We start from the raw sequence: 23,966 nt of genomic DNA on the forward strand, positions 1-23,966 counted from the left end.
CATGGCGCATGTGTATTGATTACCGTGCGTTGAATAAGAATACCATCAAGAATAGGTTTCCTATTCCTCGCATTGATGATATTCTCGATCGTTTAGAGGGTGCTGCAATTTTCAGCAGGATAGACCTGAAGAGTGGGTACCATCAGATTCGTATAAGCCCAGAGGATGTGCACAAGACTGCGTTTAGAACGACATTTGGTCTTTATGAGTTTCTAGTGATGCCGTTTGGGCTAACAAATGCTCCTGCCACGTTCAACAGAATGATGGACCGGATTTTCCGCTCGCATCAACAGTTTGTTGGAACATTCTTCGATGACATGATTGTGTATTCGAAGAATGAAGAGGAGCATAGGCGTCACTTGACCATTGTGTTCGAAGAGCTGCGCAGTCACAGGTTGCTTGTCAATCCTAAGAAAAGTGAATTCTTCCTTGAAGAGATCCACTTTCTCGGCCACATAGTCTCAAAGGATGGTGTAAGAATGGATCCCGCAAAGGTCGAAGCTATCAAGACATGGCCAGACTTGAAGACTGTGCACGATGTCAGAGGCTTCTTGGGATTGTGTTCCTACTGTAGAAGGTTTATCAGAAATTTTGCAGAGATAGCATCGCCTCTTCACGCATTGCAAAAGAAAGAGGTCACTTTCAGATGGACCCAAAAAGAGATTTCAGCTTTTAGTCTCTTAAAGGAAAAGTTGACTTCAGATCCAGTTATTGTTTTGCCAGATCTCAGGAAGTCATTTGTGGTCAAGTGTGACGCCTGTGGCAGTAGCATCGGAGCAGTGCTAATGCAAGATGGACGGGTAGTAGCCTATGAAAGCCGAATTTTGCAAGGGCCAGAGAGGACTATGCAAGTCTATGAGAAAGAGCTCTTGGCCGTGATTCATGCGCTTTCTAGATGGAAGCACTACCTCTTAGGTGCTGATTTTGTTGTCCAAACAGATCATCAGACCTTGCGATACTTCTTGACACAGTCAAAGTTATCCGAAAAGCATATGCGATGGGCAAACATTCTTTCCATGTTCCACTTCCAGATTATGCATGTGGAAGGCAAGAAGAATGTTGTGGCTGATGCGTTATCAAGAAAGCCACAAATTTCAGCTGTGTCAATTCCTTATCATCATGAGTTAGATGACATGAAGGAACAGTATACTGCTGATGAAGATTTTGCAAGGATCTTTGAACAGTTACAAGAGGGGCAACATCACGAGCACTACCTCCTCAGAGATGGTTTTATGATGATGCATGGCAGACTTTGTGTCACTAGGCCATTGCGACATAAGGTCATGGAAGAGAGTCATGTCCCACCGTATGCAGGGCATCGTGGCATTGATGCAACACTTAAAGCGGTAGAGACGTTCTTCTATTGGCCTACCTTGAGGAGAGATGTGGATGCCTTTGTGCGAGCATGCATAGTTTGCCAAAAGGTCAAGTTTGACAAGCAAAAGACACCAGGGTTGTTACAACCACTGCCGATTCCGGATAAGCCATGGGAAAGCATTGCTATGGACTTTATCTTTGATCTTCCAAGGACGCCAACAGGGAATGATGGTATATGGACCATTATCTGCAGGTTCAGCAAGCAGGCCCATTTTATCCCTGTCAGGAAGAAGATAAAATCTGATCAGATGGCACGCTTGTTCATGTACAATGTGTTTAAGTACCATGGTATGCCACAATCGATTATCAGTGATCGTGATCCTCGCATCACCAGTTTGTTCTGGAGAGGATTGTTTGAGAACATGGGTACTACGCTCAAGTTCTCGTCTTCGTTTCATCCACAAACTGATGGACAGTCAGAAGAGGCCAATTCTACTGTCTTAGATCTGCTGAAATGCTATGTGTCAGATAATAAGGGCAAGTGGGAACAGTATTTGCCTATGCTTGAGTATGCGTACAATAATACGGTGCATTCGTCTACTGGAAAAGCACCTTTTGAAATTGTTGAAGGCGGCAAAAAGGTTCCTCCCATTTTGCATACAAAGGACAAGATCTTTGAGGCAGATCGATATGTTGAGAACATGGATGAGATGTATAAGAAGATTAAAGTTGCCTTGGACAAGACTCAGGCAAAACAGAAAAAGGCTGCTAATCGTCACCGTCGTGAATTGCTACTATCACCTGGTGATTGGGTTCTCTTAAGGTTCGAAAAGGCAAGGTTAAAGAAGATGAAGGGCAAGGAACGGCTGTTTCCTAAGCTCAGCATGCGTTACTATGGGCCTTTTCAAGTGCTTGACAAGATCAGCGATGTGGCTTACAGGCTGAAATTGCCTGATGCGTGGAAGATTCATAATGCGTTTCACGTGAGTCTTCTAAGACCCTTCGTGGGTGATGTGCCAGAAGATATGCCAGTTGAGGATCAGCCAGAAGTTGAAGAACTTGATGAGATCTTGGTACCTGAGCAAGTTTTGGCACATAAGGACAGAAAAGTTAAAAGACAAGTTGCAAGACGCTATTTGGTGAAGTTCAAGAACTATCCTCCTATGGATGCAAAGTGGATGGAAGAGCATGAACTGTCAGAGTCACCAAATGTATTGCAGCTTTACCTTGAAGCCTTTGGGTTACAGCCTACTTATGCCCCAACCCAACGTGTGCAAAGGAGGGGTAATGATAGAGCTAGTACATCAAATGTACATATGAATTCAGTGCCATAGATGGAAATGGCAAAAGTATGAAGGCCTCATTAAGTCATTTGTATCTATGTATGTTACGACCTTTCTTGCGGATACATGCGATGATAAAAGAGTGTTAATAGCACAAGATCATCAGTGGCGTGTATTTATGGTATGCAATCGAGGACGTTTGCGATTTCAAGAGGGGGGTATGTCACGAGGACGTGGCAGTTATTAACCATGTCACAGAGATGTGGCAACTGCTAACCTTGGTTGTTGGTTTCTTTCCAATGGGGTTTATTTTATTTGTTTAAGACCCTCTTTTTGAAGTAGCAAACGGTCGGACATTGTATGGCCAATGTGAACGGTAGATTCACCCGCAGACGGGAAGTGGTCGGCACTGGAATTCGTATGGTAAGAGGATGTCTAGGCTCAGAGCAAGATCATATAGGTCCCCCCGTCGCACTTAGCAAGTTGGTGGATACTAGGAAGTGAACTTAATTAAGGCGTAAAGTCAAGGTGGGACTACCAACAAAAAGTATGCGACAGTTGGGCCACATTGCATTTTTGGATGCGGTCCCAATGAGGATAGATGGTCAGAAGACCAGTGGGAGCCCAACGGAAGCATCTCCTAAAATTTAGGGAACTGCTATTTTGGGCCGTGAAATGTGTTCGCGTCATTACCTTCGGTATGACTAGGGGAACACTTTATAACTCTGCCGCGAAGTCAACTGACGCGTCGGTTGGGATATTTTTAAGCGGCGAACCCGAAACGGGAAAATGCTTGTAAATGCGCCAAGTGTCACATTTTCAGGGACTTGCCTCTTCCAGAAAAATGGGCGCTGATTTTTAAGCTGGGAGAAGCCTCATTTGCAACCTGTCACAGGTTAAGAGCTATGGAGTGCTTTCTTTCCCTCTCATGTACAGTGTGGTGCTAGGAGTGATGCCCTGCACACTACACACTGCTCTCTCTCTCCCCTACGTGCAGTTATGTGATGCCCCACAAGAGGGCTACTCATTTGACTGATGTACAGTTGTGTGGGTTCATGCTTTTGTGCTGAGGCAAGAGCCTCCTTGAGCAGGAACAGGGGTAGCTAACTGCTGCTCCAAAGCAGGCACTGGTGAGGGTCATAACCTCACCGTACAGGTGCAAAATCAGCGCTGTGTATGCGCTGTAAATTCACTGTTTTTCAGACATACGGACGCCAGGATCATTGGGAATCGTGCCCCACTGGCAAAGGACAGTTAGGGGACTGTTTGGGGCTGAAAACAGGGCAAAAACCAGTAAATACAGCGTGCTGAATTTACTGTTTTTGGACAGGAATCAGAGGGTATACGCCAGTGCAAGCGAGTTCCAGCAGGGGAATTGGTTTCGCGCAAGTTTTGGGGCTGTTATGCTGCCGAAATTTGGCCAAATCAAATGGTATCTAGGTGGATACACGTGAAGGATTCCCAGGACCTTACCTTGTAATTTACCCTCCTAAAGAATAAAGAAATACCGAAAGGGGCGCCAATTTTGGGGCCTACAGGTTTTCGGCGTCTGCTCGGAGCATTCTAGCTTCCGAGCCGTATGTGTATTCAAGTGTTAACTCCCGTCGCAGGTTCTCTTTGCAAAGTGCTCTGTGTGTGTGTATAAAGTAAAGAATTTCGGGTGAAAGCCAACGCCTACCGCCCTACGGGCCGGTTACATTCTCCTCTCTCAGGATGTGATATGATTTTAGGCATGAAATGGTTTCGTGAAATCAACCCTCTCGTTGACTGGGAGGCTAGCACTTTAACTATCAATGCCAAAAGTGATTCTCCTACTGTCTTTCATGGAGAGGACATTGTTCCTTCTCCATCTCTCATTGCTAATATGCAGGACAATGTTGAAAGAATTCGAGATAAGGAGACTCTCTCAGTCTCTTTTTCTCCACAGCATGACACACAAGATTTGCATGATTGTGTGAAGCATGATGATGATTTGATTGACCATGATTTGCATGATGATTTGGATAAAAAAGAAAAGCATGATGAATTGCATGAAGAAGATGTGACTGTTACAAGGATAATGTGTTAGTGGATGCTTTTACTAGCGAAGCTAACCTCGTTGTAGATTTGAGCAGTCACGAAGATCTGATCTTGGCTTTCGAGTCGAGGTCCAAAGAACCCCCACAGGACGAATCGATCATTCAGGAAGAACCGATCTTGGCTCTCGAGCCTTGGTCCAAAGAACCCTCACAGGAAGTATTGTGTGTTCGCATGATTGATACGCACGCATTGTTCGAGTGTTTCATTCGTGACCGTTTCCTATATTTTAGTCAGCATCGTTATGTGATCCCTTTTCCTAGGCATGACATATTGTATGTTGAGCACGTTTCTCTCATGGTTGAGCACGAATGTATGCGGATTGTTCATGAAAAGTTGAAAAGTCTGTATGTCAAGAAGTCACATTCCATGTCTCTTCTTTGGCATGACACAGTTTCCGAAAGATCACATGATTGTATGAGCACCAAGCATGAGCATTTCCATTGTGATTTGCCACAGTTGAATGATTTTGATCAAACAGAAAAAGATTCGATCTCATTGTTTGCATGTGTTTGATGAACGGGTTGTCACTCCGTCTCTATGTTCATCTACATTGCATACACAATCTTTAGCGAAGACTAAGATTTTTTTCCTTCACTTTACATGGAATGGGTATGTTCATGGTTTTGTGTTGGAGATGGTTTCAGGAATTTTCAGCCATGGAGATTCTTGAAGACGGAAGAAACAGGACTCTAGACGAAGTTGAAGCAAGAAAGAAGATTTTGAAGACTTTGTGTCGCTTTCGGCGCGGCCCAAAGAAGCAAGCATCGCAGACCTTTATGAAGTTCAAGTATCGCTCGACCCACACATCAGAGTGGGCCTTCCAGGATTCCAGATGTTGTTGGCGATCTCCCTCAACGCCATACAGTTCGGTACCAGTACCTCACTTTGAAAAGGAGGGGATGTCACGTGACACATCCCAACCCTATGGATCCGTGGCCACCGCGGCCAAGCTACACCACAACAGGGTTCAGTCAGTCCGATCAAGTTAGATTAGCAGTGATCTGGCACTTTTGTGAGTCTATTCGTAGACCGTGCATACCCAGTCACTTAGCATAGATGCATATCCTCCGGTTGCACACAGCATGATCATCGGAATTCCCATCAGAATCCATTCACATCAGTTAGGAGAATTTTCCAGTGCATTTAGCCTATTTTCCTATTTATTGGTTATTTTCACTTATTATTTTTAAGTGACTTTCCTACAAAAGTAGGTAGGGCAATTTTGCTAAGTTTCTATATAAGCAAACCCAAAGCTAGCACTCCACAACAGAAGAGGCAGCAGGAGCTTCCCGCTCAACAGGCAACTTCTCAGCAGTACCCCCCCATCAGCACCCCCAGCTTTGGAGTTCATCCTCGCCGGGCCAGATCTCCATCCACTAGCGTTTTCACAAACCATCCATCGCTTGAAGCCCTTCCCCTACCTGGCGATAATTCCCTTGCAGAATCAGCCCCAGTACCTAGCGTTTTGGGATTTCAGCCCTCAGCAAAAACGCCAGCCTCACCTCAGTCCTTAGCATTTTTGACCCTCAGCAACAGCAGCAGATTCTAGCGAATTTCAGCATTGCATAGACCTGCAGTAACCAGCGTTTTCAGCCCCAAACACTAACGCTAGGAACTTTCAGCATCAGCGTTTTTGCAGCAGGATTTCAGCATTGAAGAAACGCAGTTTTCAGCCTATGAATCGATAGCAGAACCGCCCCAAGTTGGTTGCACATGTTCCCCCATTTTCAGCCATAAAAACGCAGCCAAAACAGTCATTTTCAGCCACCAAAACAGTCCCCGAATTCAGCGACTAGAAGAACCCAGATTTCAGCCATCAAGTCGTCGTCGTCGTCATCGGCATAGACCAAGTTGCATAGTCCATTGCATACGCATTGTACACCTTTGTGCAATCAAGTAGACCACTCTCGCCGACGAGAGTGGGGCCTTCGGAGGAGGGTTTTACAAACCTCTCGGTGTCGTATCTCTTCTCTCTCCTTCTCTCAGACTCATTCAATTGCACGCACTAGATCCACTCACTTTGTTCGTGATCACCACTCTCTATAAGACGGAAAGCTCTCTCTTTCCCTAAGAACTAAAAAGGAACCTTGAGCAGTAAAGATCACTAATCTTGAGAAAATACAAAATTCATTCCGCTGCACCTAAAAGGTGAAAAAGAATTTTTCCCATCAGAAGGTTTTTCCGACCCTCCCCCTTCCCCATCTACGACAAGGATTGCACTAACTCCTATGGAGGCTTTCGACAAGAGGATGATGGACAAGAAGTTAGAACGCAAAGCAAGAAATGCAGAATACGAAGAAAGAATGGCAGCCATAGAGCATAAATACACAGAAAGAATGGCAGCCATAGATCGCGAGAACAAAGCGAGAAAAGAAAAGAGCAACCAACACATGAAAGAGTTCTTGAGACTCTTTACTATTGTGCAGGCGCAGTTTGAACAGAATCAGGAGAAGGAGACTCTCTCCGTCCCTTCTTCTCCAAAGCATGACACACAAGATTTGCATGATTATGATAAGCATGATGATTTGAATGATCATGATAACCATGATGATTTGAATGACAATGATAAGCATGATGATTTGGATGACAATGACAAGCATGATGATTTGCATGATCAAGATGTTATTTCTCACGAGCATGATGATTTGTACGACCACGATGTGATTGTTCACAAGAATGATGGTTTAGTTGATGCTTTTTCTAGCGAAGCTAACCTTGTTGCAGATTCAATCAATCACGAAGAACCGATCTTGGCTCTCGAGTCGAGGTCCAAAGACCCCCCTCAGAAAGAACCCCCTCAGAAAGAACCCCCTCAGGAAGAATCGATCTTGGCTCTCGAGTCGAGGTCCAAGAACCCTCACAGGAAGTACTATGTGTTCGAATGATTTGTCAGCACGCATTGTTCGAGTGTTTCATTCGTGATCGTTTCCTATATTTTAGTCAGCGTCTTTATGTGATCCTTTTACCTAGACATGACATATTGTACGTTGAGCACGTCTCACTCATGAATGAGCACAGATATATGCGGATTATTCATGAAAAGCTGAAAAGTATGCATTCAAGAAAGTCACATTTCATGTCTCTTCCTTGGCACAACACAGTTGTAGAAAGAGCACATGAAAGTATCAGCACCAAGCATGGGCATTTCCGTTGTGAATTGCTACAGTTGATTGATTTAGATCAGCAAGACAAGATTCGATCTCATTGTTTGTGTGTGTGTGGTGAACAGTTTGGCACTCCGTCTATTTGTTCATCTACATTGCATGCACAGTCTTTGAGAAAGACAATATTTTTTTCACTCACTTTACATGGAATAGGTATGTTCATGTTTTTGTGTTGGAAGTGGTTTCAGGAATTTTCAGCCATGGAGATTCTTGAAGAAGAAAGACGCATGACTAAAGACAAAGTTGAAGCATGGAAGAAGCCACAGAAGATTTTGTCGCTTTCGGCGCGGCCCAAAGAAGAAGACTTTGCAGACCTTTATGAAGTTCAAGTATCGCACGACCCACACATCAGAGTGGGCCGGCAAAGAGTCCCTTCCAGACTTCCGGATGCTATTGGCGAACTCCCTCGACGCCAACAGTTCGGTACCAGTACCTCGCTTTGAAAAGGAGAGGATGTCACGTGACACATCCAACCCTATGTGTCCGTGGACAAGCTACAGCATGACCAGGGTTCAGTTCCGTCAAGTCAGTCTAGAATAGGAAGTGATCTGGCACTTTTGTGAGTCTCTTCGCAGACCGTGCATGACCAATCACTTAGATTAGATGCATATCCTTCGGTTGCACACAGCATGATCATAAGCATTCCCATCAGAATCCATCAAGGGAATTTTCCAATGCATTAAACCTATTTTCTCTATTTTTGACATTTTTCACTTATTATTTTTAAGTGACTTTTGTTGGAAAGTAGGTAGGCCAATTTTGCAAAGTTTGTATAAGTAGAAACTTAGCGCTAGCACTTTCTGGCAGAAGAGGTAGCAAGAGCACTGCTCAACAGGCAACTTCTCAGCACGAACCCCCCCCCCAATCAGCAAGACTAGCGTTTTTGCATCTGCACGGACCTAGCATTTTCTTCTACACTAGCATTTTCTTCTACAGGCAGCCTGGCGATTGTTGCACAGCAGATCGGCCTCGGCAGCAGCAAGACAAATCAAGAAGCCTAGCGTTTTGCATTTGCAAGACAACCGGCAACAGCAGAGCAGAATTCAGCCCTAGCGTTTTTGGTTTGCAGATCAACCTCAGCGTTTTTGCAGATCTTCGCGACGGAATCAGCCCTAGGACCAGCGTTTTCAGTTTTCAGCAGTTAGACACCGCAGATCAAGTCCCGAACCTCGCAGATCTCACCTTCCCGCAGCAGTTCCTCGGCGCATGGTGGGATCCATCAAAGTTTGCAGTTTCAACCCGGAAAACGCAGATTTCAGCATCTGCGTTTTCAGCGCGTCGTCGTCGCATCGTCGCCATCGACATCGTCATCGACATAGAGTCAAAATTCAGCAGATAAAGATTTGCAGATTTCAGCCCTTAGCGTTTTCAAATTTCAGCCCGTCTGGTCGTCGTTCTCATCATCGTCGACATCGTCGGCAAGTCCAAGCATTGTAGAGATTTGTGCAATCATAAGTAGACCGCTCTCGCCATAGAGAGTGGGGCCTTCGGAGGAGGGTTTGACAACTTTCTGGTGTCGTATTCTCTTCTCTCTCTATCTCTCAGTCTCATGCACCTTCATTCACAGCGTTCATCACTTTGTTTGTGTCCATTGCACTCTCTCATTAAAGAACGGAAGGCTCTCCCTTCCCTAAGTAAAAGGAACCTTGAGCACAATTTGGAGCACTCGTTTTGAGCAAAGTTCAACATTCATTCCGCTACACCTTACAAGCCTCCCAAGAAATCTCTAGGTAGATGCCTCCATAAGCAGTGCAGGGAATTGTTGTACATCGACGTTGCAAAGTGTATAGGAGTTCCTCTAAACATTCAAGAATATCATCAATCCTTGAAATTAGAAACCTGTTCTTAATGGTATTCTTAGTCAATGCACGGTAATCGATACACATGCGCCAAGAGCCACCCTTCTTCTGCACTAGAAGCACTGGGGTGCAAAAGGGTAAAGAATTAGGTTGAATCAACCCTTTTTCTAGCAGCTCCTCTCCTTGGCTCATAATCTCTTTTTGTTGGGCCGCACTAACCCTGTAGGGAGGCCTATTTGATGGGCTCACCAAATCTATCACATGATCCTCGAGCCTCTCCGACGACAACAGAGACGGTAATGAATCAGAAAAATAGCCACTAAACTCTCGCAAAAATGCTGACCTTTCTTTATCTAGCACACATAAATTTGACTGACAATTATCTGAAACATCACGTGAAAAAATCAAGTACGTAGAAAGATGATTCTTAATTACAGAAGTGATAGCCGAAGCAAATACTGTAACAAACTTGGACACTCCAAGTCAAGAATCAACCGCGACAGCACCAAATAACCACTTCAAAACAATTCACAGATCACAATAGATTTGCACTGGCCCGGCGGAGTTCCGTGCCTAGAGATATTGGCCCCAAAGACTGGCGCCCCTTTCGGTATTTCTTTTTATATTAATCAATCATCAAAGTACAAGAGAGCGGTTAGGGTTTCACTCTCAGACTCTACGTCCAGATGCTCTGAGAAGTGAGGCCCTCACCACTAATTTAAAGGTTACAAGGGATGCCCAAAAGCTTTCAAAATCAAAAGCATCAGTTCTCTTTCTCTTTCTCATTTAAGTAGAGAAAAAGCGAAATTTGCGTCGCTCATCATTTTCCAAAAAAAATAATAATAATAATAATAATAATAATCCGCCTCCGCGATTTCCGGAAATTAGGGTTTCTGGCAGAAATTAGGGTTTGCAGGAATTTTAGGGTTTCTGCTGTCCGCCACGTCATCACTTTGTGACATACCCCCCTCTTGAAAGCATTGTAATCGACCGCGATTACGCCTGCAAAACCGACAAAATCCATAAACCGTCTTAGCAAACACTGACTGTTAGTACCTACGTACTAGGAACACACATCTAGCACATGTACAAAATCCACAGTCACATCACACGACATCACAGGACATCACCAGACATCGCAGGACATCACATGACATTCAACATTCATTCGGATCTTAGACCATGATTTATCGGCAATGTAGCTAGCAATCACATCTAGGTCCAATCGGGACCTCATCGATGTCCGATTGACTAACCCCTATTGCAACCATGTCTATTCGAGATCAATCAGACCAAAATGCTGCAGTCATTTCGGCTATCAGTTCCTGCACTCACAAGAAGTCAAGAACAAATCAGTATCATAATCAGGAATTCCATTTCATAAAGTCATCCAGCAGAATACTGTCAGCTCTCAGTATCCCTGAAGCTCAAAGAGACATCAGTGACTTTAGTATCAAAATCGAGGCATCTGTTGACAAAGGAGTGGAGTAACTCCCCTCTTGTGCATCCCACTGCACCAGATCTTCGGCCAAGCTGAATTCTGGGTTCCATTTGGAGTAGACTATGCTAAACCAAAAGCATCGAGGTAAAGTTTCACAATCTGAGGAGTATCTGCTAGGTCCTCCTCCTCCATCCACTTCGCATCAAGTGCAGAATAATTCTTGAACTTAACCAAGAACCGCCTTCGGACTTTACCCTTATTCTTCGTATCCTTATGTGCCAAAATCTGTTCAGGAACAAGAATCTCCTCGTTTTCTTCCACTTCGGGTTGCTCATCAGGCTCCCCATCATCAGGCACATCACCTTTAAAAGGTTTCAAGAGATTCACATGAAATGCATTGTGAATCCTCCAAGTATCTGGCAGTTTCAGTCGGAAGGAGACTTCATTTATCTTTTCAGTAATCTGGAAAGGGCCATAGTATCGCATACTAAGCTTTGGAAAAAGCCTCTCCTTTCCCTTGTTCTTTCGTAGGCGTGCCTTCTCAAAACGTAAGAGCACCCAATCATCCTCCTTCAATTTCATGTCGCGACGATGGCGATCCGTTGCCTTTTTCTGTCGTTCTTGAGACTTCTGCAAAGTCTTGCGAACCTTGGTAAAAGCCGTATCCAGATCTCGCCTATATTCATCCACTTCAAAGATCTTATCTTTCGTGCTCAGGAAGGGTGGAACCTTTGCAGCACCTTCAACAATCTCAAATGGCGCCTTCCCCGTCGACAAGTGTATCGTGTTATTGTAGGCAAATTCCACCAAAGGTAAATATCTTTCCCATTGAGTCTTCTGATCTGAGATATAAGACTTCAATAAATCTAGAACCACTGAATTGGCAATCTCGGATTGCCCATCAGTCTGCGGGTGGAACGATGACGAGAACTGCAACCGCGTGCCAATGTTCTCCCAAATTGCCTTCCAAAACAAACTCGTAAATCTGGGGTCTCTGTCGGAGACAATTGTCTCAGGCATGCCATGTAATCTGAAAATCTGGGCCACAAACAGTCTCGCTAAGTGATCCGGCTTGACTGTTTTCTTCACTGGAATGAAATGAGCCTGTTTGCTAAATCTGTCAATAACAGTCCAGATACCATCGTGACCACTCTGTGTTCTCGGGAGATCAAAAATAAAATCCATCGCTATACTTTCCCAGGGGCGGGTGGGTATGGATAAAGGCTGTAACAATCCCTGTGCTTTATGCCTGTTAAACTTGACCTTCTGGCATACCAAGCAACTGCGCACAAACTCTTCCACATCTTTCTTGAGTCTCGGCCAAAAGAAATATCTCTCTACCCCTTTAATGGTGGTAGCAATGCCGCGGTGACCCGTAAAAGGTGGACAATGGCATTCAGTCATAACCTTTTCCCTCAACGGCTGTGTAACGCACAACATAGTCTTTTTCATCAAGTAGCCTTCCCGAAGGGAGTATCCAGCTACTATCTCCCCATCCCGTATCCGTGTGAAAATATCTGCAAAATCTGTATCTGTGGCATACTGATCGACCATATCCTCGAAGCTCCTATGATGTATCGCGGAAATAGCCAGAACCAACGGTTTCCGAGACAAAGCATCTGCCACCACATTCTTCTGTCCCTGCACATGGACAATCTGGAAGTGGAACTGTGACAAGATGTTCGCCCACCGCATCTGTTTTTCCGAAAGCTGCTTCTGTGACAAGAAGTAGCGCAAACTCTGATGGTCTGTAAAGACAGTAAAATCCGCTCCGAGTAGGTAATGCCGCCACTGAGTAAGAGCATGGATAACCGCCAAAAGCTCTTTCTCATAGATCTGTGTTGTCATCTCCGGCCTAGAGAACAAACGGCTCTCGTAAGCTATGACATGGCCTTCTTGCATCAAGACCGCACCCAGACTACGACCACAAGCATCACAAAATACTTCAAATGACTTCTGCAAGTCCGGCAAAGTCAAAATAGGTCCCGTAGTCAATTTCTCTTTCAATGTCTCAAAGGGAGTCACCTCTGGGGGTCCCCACGAAAAAGGTACTCCTTTCTGTGTCAAGATATGCAAAGGGGAAGCAACCTCTGCAAACTTTCGTATGAACCGCCTGTAGTACGAACACAGTCCCAAGAAGCTTTTAACTTCATGGACATTCTTCAAGTCGGGCCAATTACGGATAGTCTCTATCTTGGCCGGATCCATTTGCACTCCTGCGCCTGACACAATGTGTCCCAAAAAGTGTATCTCTGGTAGGAAAAATTCACTTTTCTTTGCATTAATCACTAACTTGTGATCTCGTAATGCCTGAAAGACCTGAAGCAGATGATCTCTGTGTTCTGCCTCATTCTTGGAGAAAACAATGATGTCGTCAAAGAAAGTGCCAACAAATAGCCTGTACTCTCGAAAAATCCTATCCATCATTCGGTTAAATGTCGCAGGAGCATTGGTTAAGCCAAAAGGCATCACCAAAAACTCAAATAACCCAAAAGTCGTCCGAAAAGCTGTCTTGTAGACGTCTCTCGGTGCTATTCTGATCTGATGATATCCACTCTTCAAGTCAATCCTGCTAAAACATGAGGATCCCTGTAACCTGTCGAGTATATCATCGATCCTAGGAATCGGAAATCTGTTCTTGATGGTGATTTTGTTGAGAGCTCTATAATCGATGCACATTCTCCAAGATCCGTCTTTCTTCAAAACCAACAATACTGGAGAGCAATACGGTGAAGTACTAGGCTGGACAAGACCCTTTTCCAAGAGGTCTTTCACTTGGTTCATAATCTCTTCATTCTGTGCTCGGCTCACACGGTAGGGTGGCCGGTTCGGTGGTGTACTACCAGGTATCAGATCAATGGTATGATCTTCAGGACGAGCAGGTGGTAACTCTCCTGGCAGGCCTTCTGAGAAGCAATCGGCGTGAGAGTGTAGAAAATCTTGGCGTTCTTTATCAAGTTTAGCCATATTTGTCCTATCATCATCACTCAACTCTTTCATAAAGATCGAGTAAACAAACAGACTGGATTTCATTAATTTTGAAATGGCCGAAGCCAATATAATAGGGACAGACTCGCCCTTCAGTTTAATATCAAGTACAATTGTTCTGCCCTTTTCTGTAGTCAAAGTCGCTTTTCTCGCCCGATAATCGACCACGGCGTTGTTCTTGTGGTACCAGGGAATCCCTAAGAGAACATCACAACCCTCCAAAGGCATTATGAAGAAGTCCTCATGCCCCAAATACCCCTGACAATGCAACCGAAGTTTGCCAATGACAGGTGTAATGGCTACGTCCCTGCCGGGTGCCGCTAGAACTGCCTCTGCAAGTGGTCCCATCCGATCGGGAGTAATCTCGAGCCGCGCCGCCAATTCCGGTGAAATGAAGTTGGCCTTGGCTCCTCCATCAAAGAAAATCAGGGCCTCTTGATCTTTCACTTTGCCCCAAGCTCGGCAAAGTTCTGTACTCTCATCCATGGTGTCGGGATTAGTACCCACACAATCTGGAACCAGTCCTGTTTTCATCTTGCCGTTTCGTACACGGTCCTCAGCTGCTCTCGAACTCTCAGGCCTTTCGTCGTCCTTGTCATTCTGTTCTTTCTGTGCCTTGTTAGGGCACTTCGCGGAGATATGTCCAGTTTCCCCGCATCCAAAGCACTTCCCCTCCCTGATGTAGCGAGTCCGCTCCTGAGGAGTAAGTCTGGGTCGTGCATCCTTTTTCTCTGGGTTGCTCTTTCTTTTTCTACTTTCATTCCCGGAAGTCTGTCCGGTTTGTTGTGTCGTGACCTCATCTGTGGGGTAGGTCAGACTGCCAGAGTGAATTGCAAAGCCCCGCTTCGCATGACTCATCAACTCCTGAATAGAAGCTGACTTCTGTTCCAAGCAATGGTCTCGGATCTCTGTAGGTAGACCCAATGTAAACCGCTCAATCTGTTCTCTGAACGAGATCTTCTTGAATGAAGAGGCAGGTAGAAAAGAGTTCCAAAATCTTTCACAGTAAGAATTCACTGTATCGCTCTTGGTCATCCGGAGATGGTTCCAAGCAGCTCGTATATCTCGCTCAAACTCGAGTCAACCAAGAAGAAATAAAAAGCCTCTTGAATTTCAGCCATGTAATTGGCACAGTCTTGCTTAATAGAAGCGTGGACCACCAAGTGCGAGCATTCCCCTTAAAATAAGAGGCAGCTCTCTGAATCTTGGAGTGCTCTGAATAGCGTCCTCCCGCGAAAGCGATGTCAAACTGCTGTATAAAAGACAAAGCCTTTGAAGCATCGGAGTATCCCGAAAAAGTATCAAACTTAAGTGCTTGGCCACCTTCCTTAAACTCTCGGACTTTCTTGCTTTTATCTTCGAGAAAGTCATACTGGTTGGCTTTGTAAAAATTCCTCTTGTTTGCATAAAAGTTTCCGTTGTCAGAGTCTGAACTGTCCGTAGACGAGTCCTCTGTAGAAGTGTCACTCACTGGGCGAGACCTAGATTTCCTTGCCTTTTTCTTGCCCTTTCCGAAGCGTTGTTTCTTGCTTCGCTTTTTGCTTTTCATGTCTTCTTCGCTCGAGTCTGAAGAGCTAGAAGAACTGTCAGAAGAAGAAGAAGAAGAACTGGGTAGGCCTTCAAACTTGACGCGCTTCTTCAGTTTCTTTGCTTTGTCGAATGTCGACTGACGACCCAAATATCCCGGGAAGTCAGTACCTTTGTTCTGCTTTTTGCCGTGCTTTTTGCCTTTCTTTTGCACGTCGAAAAGCTGAGCAATCCGTGCATCAACCACGTTCTCCATCTCTCTTTGCTCCGCCTGAGTAGGCCGAGGCGGGCCATACTCTCTGTCTGAATCTTCGTTGTGATCCCAGCCCGCATCTCCAGATGCAGAGGGAGTCGACTGATCATTGCCTGAAGCCATAGGTGCCGCGGAAAAAAAATTCGGGGATCGGATTTCCCGTAGAAGAGAAATCGGCCGAGCTCTGATACCACTGTAACAAACTTGGACACTCCAAGTCAAGAATCAACCGCGACAGCACCAAATAACCACTTCAAAACAATTCACAGATCACAATAGATTTGCACTTGCCCGGCGGAGTTCCGTGCCTAGAGATATTGGCCCCAAAGACTGGCGCCCCTTTCGGTATTTCTTTTTATATTAATCAATCATCAAAGTACAAGAGAGCGGTTAGGGTTTCACTCTCAGACTCTGCGTCTGATGCTCTGAGAAGTGAGGCCCTCACCACTAATTTAAAGGTTACAAGGGATGCCCAAAAGCAGAGCCCCAAAAGCTTTCAAAATCAAAAGCATCAATTCTCTCTCTCTTTCTCATTTAAGTAGAGAAAAAGCGAAATTTGCGTCGCTCATCATTTTCCAAAAATATTTTTTTTTTTTATTTTTTTTTTTAATAATCCGCCTCTGCGATTTTCGGAAATTAGGGTTTCTGGCATAAATTAGGGTTTCTGTTGTCCGCCACGTCATCACTTTGTGACAAATACAATAGGGACAGACTCCCCTCTAAGCTTTACATCCAAGATGTGAGTTTTGCCCCTAGCTGAAGGGCGATCTTTTTGTTGAAGACATCCAGCACTCCATGTATACAAAACATCCATACGATTCCCAACAACGCAACACACCCTTCCAATGGCATGATGTAAAATTCCTTCAATGATAGGGGTAACACACTCAGAGTGGCCAGGACATGCCAAACCTGTCTCTGATCAAAGAAAATAAGTGTTGTCTGATCCCTAACTTTACCGACGCTCTGCATAACTCACTGGCACCCGAGTTCGGCCTATTACCCACCATATCTGGCACTAAACCTGCCGTGGATTTTGGGCTTCTTCCCTTTCTTGTCCTTTTTGTCCTCTGAGTCAGCTGGCCTCTTTCTCTGTCAACAATCTGCAACAAAATGACCAAGTTGCTCGCATATAAAGCATTCATTAAAGCCTTCTTCTCTTCGAACAACTTGCGCACAAAGGCTTCTTTTTCTGTTTCTTTGCCTGTCCTCCAGACGTGTCGGCTAGGTCCTTAGCTTTCTCTGCCTTTCCTCACCCCTAGGATGCTTCAAGAGCTGCTTTTGCAAAGGGCCTCTTTGCTGAATTTTTCTTGGACTGGCCCCCTTTCATATTGCCACTGTCTTCTCCCTTCAACAAGGCATGACCAGTGTTGGCAACTTACACAAGCTAAGAAGGGTAGCCACTATGTTCTTTGTACATTAGTTTCTAAGCCCTTTAGGCAGCCCACAACACTTCTCAATCTGCTCTGTCAGTGTCACAAGCCTATAGGAAGTCACTGAGAGCACAGCTTTACAGAACTTCCAATTGTACTCATCTACGCTTTTGCAAGAAGCCGCATTGAGTCGGTGCCAATCCGTCGTGACATCGGCTTCCAATTCATTTGACAGCCATGCAGATGCAAACATTTGCTTGAAGTAAACCCATGTAGCGGGTGCATGTCCTTGCATCAACAGCGTCATCCACCATGAACGAGCATTTCCTACATTTCCTACAGGGATGTCGGGTCCCAACCCTCAAGGGCCGCTTTGCTCTGTTGCCAGAACAAGTATCTTCTTTATTCTTGCACAAATGCTACTACAATGACTGGATGCTGGATGTTGATGCCAAGGGGTGTTGATGTTGTGGTACTTGATGACAACTATATCGATGACAACAACAATGATGTCGACGACGACGATGGAGACTGTGACAATGACGATGATGATGTCGTCGTCAAGTCCGAGATCTGCTACGATGGCGATGAAGGTGTCGTCATCAAGATAGGGATCTGCAATCACGATGATGATGTCCCCGCCGACCATGGTGTCGACAACGACAACGTCAAGGCTGAAAACTGAAAACGCTAGATGCTCTGCTACAATCTGCAATTGTTGGCAGAGCTTCTGCTGATCTGCAATCGCCACTGTATGCCAAGCTGAGGATGCGAAAACGCTGGCTATCTGAGGCTCCATATGCAAAAACATTGGTTGTTTTCCTGGCTGAAGCTGAGCGGTAGTGCATCTGCTGCGATAGGGGGAAACCGGCAAGGATCTGACGAGGCTATGGGCTCAAAGTACAAACGCTGGCAGATCTGGGCTGAAATCTGCAAAGCACTGATGCTCTGACTTGGGTCTCCAAACCGCCACAGGCTTAGGCTGATCTGCAAAATGCTAGACTGCTGGCTGAAAAACGCTGAGGATGGATCCACAAACACTGGCCAAACTGCCGAGAAAAACACTGTTGGAGCTGATCTGCTGCACGGCTAACTTGTGCACTTCAATTCCCTTCTATCTTCTGCTTCTATTGAGTGCCCAATGGGTTTCTTTTATAGATTCTTAGCAATTTACCCTACCTACTTTTCCAACAAAAGTTGCTTATTGATAAATAAGTGAAAAATGTGTACTTTGGAAATAACGGTTTAATGCTCTAAAAAATGTTCATGTTGGGATAATTGTTCTGTGCAAGAGAGGGTATGCAATTGTGACCGGCATGGGCATGCACGTCCTGCTAGAGGCTCACAAAGTGCAAGGCTCAGTCCTAAGCTAGGCTATGGCCGATGCTAGACCAGGGTAGAAGCGTGTCCACGTGGCGCAAGTGAAGTGCGCACGTGACATCCCCCGTGTTAAGAGTGAAGCACAGTTGCCGAACTTCTATCTGTACTTCTAATGCTGACTGATGAATGCTTATGATGATGTGGATGCATCACCAATCAAAATTCCTCCAAACGGGTGGATACTACGGATGTAGGTATTGCTCCGATGTAAACACCGACCATACGAGTAAGTTACTAGGTAGCCTTACTATTGTCGCAGAATACCAGCACAAATGCTGACTCTGCCTGCAAGCAAGCACTACCACTCAAATAGTCTTGAGACTTGTCGTGAAACATTGCGGGTGAAGATGAAAGGTAAGGGTGCTTGAAGGTATTTCCAAGGGTTTCTTATTGACAGAAGTAGATGCACGCTACATGCAAATGCAAATGCACAAGAGGCTAGGGATCCTATCCCCATAACCGCATAAAAGGCTAGGAGATCTTGGTACTCAAGATCTGGGTTTTCGTATATCCGATGTTGATCTTCCTTCAAAGACATGGCAATGAAGATGGTATCTGGAAAGTCCATGGTCGGGACTCAAAGATTCTTCAGGAAAAAAAAATGGGAGAGGTTCTTTGGGTTCTTGGTTCTACTTGAGTTCTTTGGGTTCTTTGGGTTCTTTGGTTCTTCTTGGGTTCTTGATTCTTAATGTTTCTTCCCTTGAGTTCGCGATGCCGAAGCACACACAAAGCTCTGATACCAATGTCAAGTGCAACGGAAGAGACTAAGGATTTGCTCGGATCTAGTACTCCGCACACAAACACTAGGGACACTTTACTTCTCTTGAAGGAACTCAACTGAACTGAAAGAAAGAGAGACGAGAGAGAAAAGAGACGACACAGGGATGTCGGGTCCCAACCCTCAAAGCCCCCCCCCCCTCTTGCTTTGTGGCCAAAGCAAGTACTTTCTTTATTCTTGCACAAATGCTACTACAATGACTGGAAGTTGAGATGCTGATGCTAAGGGTATTGATGCTGTGGTACTTGATGACGACTATGTCGATGACGACGATGATGTCGACGACGACGATGGAGACTGTGACGATGACGACAATGATGTCGTCGTCAAGTCCGAAATCTGCTACGATGGCGACGAAGGTGTCGTCGTCAAGATAGGGATCTGCGATAATGATGATGTCGACGACGACGACGATGGTGTCGACGACGGCGACGTCAAGGCTGAAAACTGAAAACGCTAGATGCTCTGCTACAATCTGCAACTATTGGCGGTGCTACTGCTGATCTGCAATCGCCATTGTATGCCAAGCTGAGGATGCGAAAACGCTAGCTATCTAAGGCTCCATATGCAAAAACGCTGGCTGTTTCCTTGCTGAAACTGAGAGTTGGTGCATCTGCTGTGATAGGGGGAAACCGGCGAGGATCTGACAAGGCTATGGGCTGAAAGTACAAACGCTGGCAGATTTGGGCTGAAATCTGCAAAACGCTGATGCTCTAACTTGGATCTGCAAACCGCCACGCGCTTGGGCTGATCTGCAAAACGCTAGACTGTTGGCTGAAAAACGGTGAGGATGGATCCACAAACGCTGGCCAAACTGCTGAGAAAACACTGCTAGAGTTGATCTGTTGCATGGCTAACTTGTGCACTTCAATTCCCTTCTGTCTTTTGCTTCTACTGTGTGCCCAATGGGTTCTTTTATAGTTTCTTAGCAATTTGCCCTACCTACTTTTCCAACAGAAGTCATTAATAATAAATAAGTGAAAAATGTGTACTTTGGAAAAAAGGGTTTCATGTTCTAAAAAATGCTCATGATGGGATAATTGTTATGTGCAAGAGAGGCTCGCAAAGTGCGAGGCTCAGTCCTAAGCTAGGCTATGACTAATGCTAGACCATGGCATAAGCATGTCCACGTGGTGCAAGTGAAGTGCGCACGTGACATTCGTCTTGTTCTTCTTCTTCTTCTTCTTCTTCTTCTCTACTCACGTTGCCTCCACGTCTTCTCTATTGCAATCTCTTAGTCACTAGATCTCACACGCAAGCCACGTAGGCTTTTAACAGTTTTTAAATTTAATCAACCGAAACGGGACGGAGTTAAAAACTACAGATGCTTGTAGCATTTTAAAACAAGCGTCCATGTAAGCTCTACACAGAGAGAAAATGTTGCTCCTTATCCACACTGCTCTGAGTGCTCCATGCTCACACCCTTCTTGCTTCTTTGCAAGCGCCACATTCACAACCCAAGTAGCTCCGATACCACGTCAAAGTAGACGATGCGGAAGCGTAGAGATAGAGAGAATGCATTAGAGAGAGAGAGAGAGAGAGAGAGAGAGATACTCACTGAAATAACCAACTCGGCAATCAATACGATTATAATTACAATAGGGCCTAGGGGTCCTTATATACCCCTCAACTAATTTTCTCATGTCAAAGAAGTTTTAAAAATACCTAAAATGACAAATTAAATAAATAAAGTCGCAGTGCATGAGAGATATGTTACATGTAGGAGGCCAATATTCAGGGAAGGCTACAGGGACAAAGATCTCAGAAGCTGATTTTGTATCAATGACATAGTTGGTTAAGTATCTCGAACCAAGCACCAAAAGAAAAACTGGGCAGTGAAGCAGCAGAGAGAGACCATGTCAAAATGACTACCAAAACTTATCATCAGCATCAGCCACCCTTAGCGTATAAATGAAAGGCAAGTTGTGTGGAAAAGGAAGAAAACCTCTCCAAAGAGGATTCCACAAAGTATGTTAATTCTGTTATTGGAACCATGTAAATGTGGGTTTTGATCTTCTTGAAACCATGGCAATGTGACTGCCAAAACTTATCATCAGCATCAGCCACCCTTAGAGCATAAACAAAAGGCAAGTTTTGTGGAAGAGGAAGAAAACCTCTCCGAAGAGGATTCCACAAAGTATGTTAACTCTGTTATTGGAACCATGTAAATGTGGGTTTTGGTCTTCTTGAAAGGCATTGAAAAAAATGGACAAAATGTGTGGAGCACCCAAACAGTGACTCTCACAGTCTGCAAGGAGGAACATCATGGCAATGTGCAGAAAGTGGCTCCGTATTTTTATGCAAACTTGCACATGCACGTGAGTGGAGACGCATGTGTGTGTGTGTGTGTGTGTGTGTGTGTGTGTCACAGAGGAATAGAGAGAGGGAGCACACAACGGAGGCACACACCTTCAACAGCTTGCACAAGGAATCCTTTGAGTTAGGAGGATCAGCGAGACGCTTCCCCAGCACCTTAATGTCTACATCACGAGATTCTTGATCGTCTCCCATGATATCGGCCAGTTGGTACAGCTTCTTCGTTCAAGCTTCCATTGTCTGCAAAGATAAGCTTCCTCCCTCGAAGACCCCTACTTCGCAGAACAAAGAGGAGAACACGGCGCCCCGTAATTGCAACGCAAGTTACGCCTACCGCGTCAGTAACTGAAGCAAAACCTTGAAAATTTGAATAGGGCTGAAACGCGAAGGGTTTTCGAGAAGGCAGCTCTGCGCAGATGTCGTCGAGCTCAGCAATTCAAAGATGGGTGAACAAAGAGAACCACCTAGCAGAAATCGAAGCCCCGTTACAAGCGTGCATGCCATTTTAGGGAGGGTTTTGAATTGAACAGGTTCTAACCCGTTGCAGCACCCGTCCTTCCGGTCACCTGGCCTCCCCAACTGTGCTCTAACTTAGAGGTGCCGATATTGTGTCTCGTACACGGCTGGGGTCGTTGTGCCTTTAAAAATTGCCTTTATCACCTGTTGTAGGCAACTTCAAGCTAGCGCCCAACTTGCATCGATAATCAATCCAATACAATTCACAGAGGTGTTGTATGAGGTGTTGCTTCCTACAAAGAAGGATTTTCTATGGAGATTGAAGGCCCTACAATTGCAGAACCCTTGAAGGGTGGGGGAGCCTCGAGATTAAGTGGCACGGGCATGGGAGGGTGGGATCTACGGCAGGGGGATTGTGGGCCGTAGATCTGGGTGGCGGCGTCGAAAGTAATTTAGGGTACCCTAGATTACTTTTTGTAATTTACGATACCCTAGATTATTTTCGGTTGTCACCGTTTTGCATACATGTTTTAAGTAAATTAGGGCCCTCACGTTTCAGAATGAGCGCATGGCGATGTGGTTAGGGTATGCGCCTCTCATGGGTGAGGTCACGGGTTCAAAACTCACGCCCACAAAAGGGGGTACTAAATGATGCAATTCTAACATAGTTTAGTGTTGAATATAGCACTAAATGTTAAGAGTACAGAAGGCATAATTTGAATCTCAACTACAGAGTTGCATGTTGACTTTAGAGTATTGCTGGTAGCAAATGGATTGAAGGCTAGGTGGAGAGCGAGAGGGAGGGAGAAAGAGTACATACATAGTGAGTAGGGTTTTGCTCCTACATCAACTACTTTTTGTAGCTCCTTATTCTTTCCTATATTGAGATAAGAATGCAAAGGTTAGTTAAAAAAGGGAGTTGGACGGCTAGACACTTGATGTCTGACCCCAAAGGCACATCGGCCTTTACCCCATCAATCTCCCACTTAAAAGCCAATGTGTCTTTAAGCAAGCTATGGACATGTATACAAGCTATGTAGAGTTTGGATCTCTACCCAATGCCCATAAGCACTTGACAATATGCAAACTTCTCAAATGGTAGACCTTTGGTTAGTATATTAACAAAGTTATCATCTATGTGAATCTTGACAAGCTCTATGCGCTTGCCCTCAAGCACCTCACAAATGAAGTGATACCTCACATCAATCTACTTTGTCTTCACATGAGACACTGGATTCCATGCTAGCACTCTGACTATCACAATTGAAAAGTGGAACCTCTGCATTGATGCCCAAATCTCCCACTCAACGAGTGAGCCATAAACCTTCTTTGTTGGTACTCTACTTCCGTGGTAGACTGTGACATACAAAAGTATAGGCAAGATCCCCATGAAACTGCATCAGCATTGAATGTACAGACATAACCTGTTGTGGACCTTATGTTGTCCACATTAACCTGCATCCACGTAGCGAACTACACATGCGTCTTTGCCTCTAAAACAAATGCACAACTCTTTCCTGCCATTCACATATCACACCCTTCACTGCCTCCCAACGCTTCTTGCCACAATTTGCCATAACTCTCATTGCAAAAGCAATGTCTCAATGAGTCTCAATCATGGCATACATCAAAGAACCAATTTCAAATGCATAAGGAATGTCATTGGTGTTTCGGTGCCACTTGATGTGTTTCCACTACTCTTTGCATGGTCATAAGTACTAAGACCTAGATTATGCACACTTTGCTCACCCTGTGGCACCTGGATAGCTTGTTGTCTTTGTGCTTGAATGGGTGGTCATTGTTGCGGCTAAC

General features: G+C 45.0%; 1 protein-coding gene across 5 annotated transcripts in view; it reads right to left on the reverse strand.

The window, feature by feature from the left end:
* Positions 1 to 22,294, reverse strand: part of LOC147437356 (sister chromatid cohesion protein PDS5 homolog A-like) — a 136,849-nt gene extending 114,555 nt beyond the window's left edge. For 4 of the 5 annotated variants that reach the window (XM_086486905.1, XM_086486904.1, XM_086486903.1 and 1 more), the window contains exon 1: positions 21,792 to 22,293. In XM_086486905.1, the coding sequence (XP_086343031.1) occupies positions 21,792 to 21,893 (102 nt within the window). In that variant the 5' untranslated portion in view covers positions 21,894 to 22,293. Of the gene's footprint in view, positions 1 to 21,791 lie in introns of all 5 variants that reach the window. The other variant, XM_086486906.1, reaches the window with a different exon arrangement.
* Between the last annotated feature and the right edge of the window lie 1,672 nt (positions 22,295 to 23,966).

Source organism: Adiantum capillus-veneris, chromosome 17 (genome assembly GCF_014529385.1).
Source record: "Adiantum capillus-veneris isolate H3 chromosome 17, ASM1452938v2, whole genome shotgun sequence".
NCBI lineage: Eukaryota > Viridiplantae > Streptophyta > Polypodiopsida > Polypodiales > Pteridaceae > Adiantum > Adiantum capillus-veneris.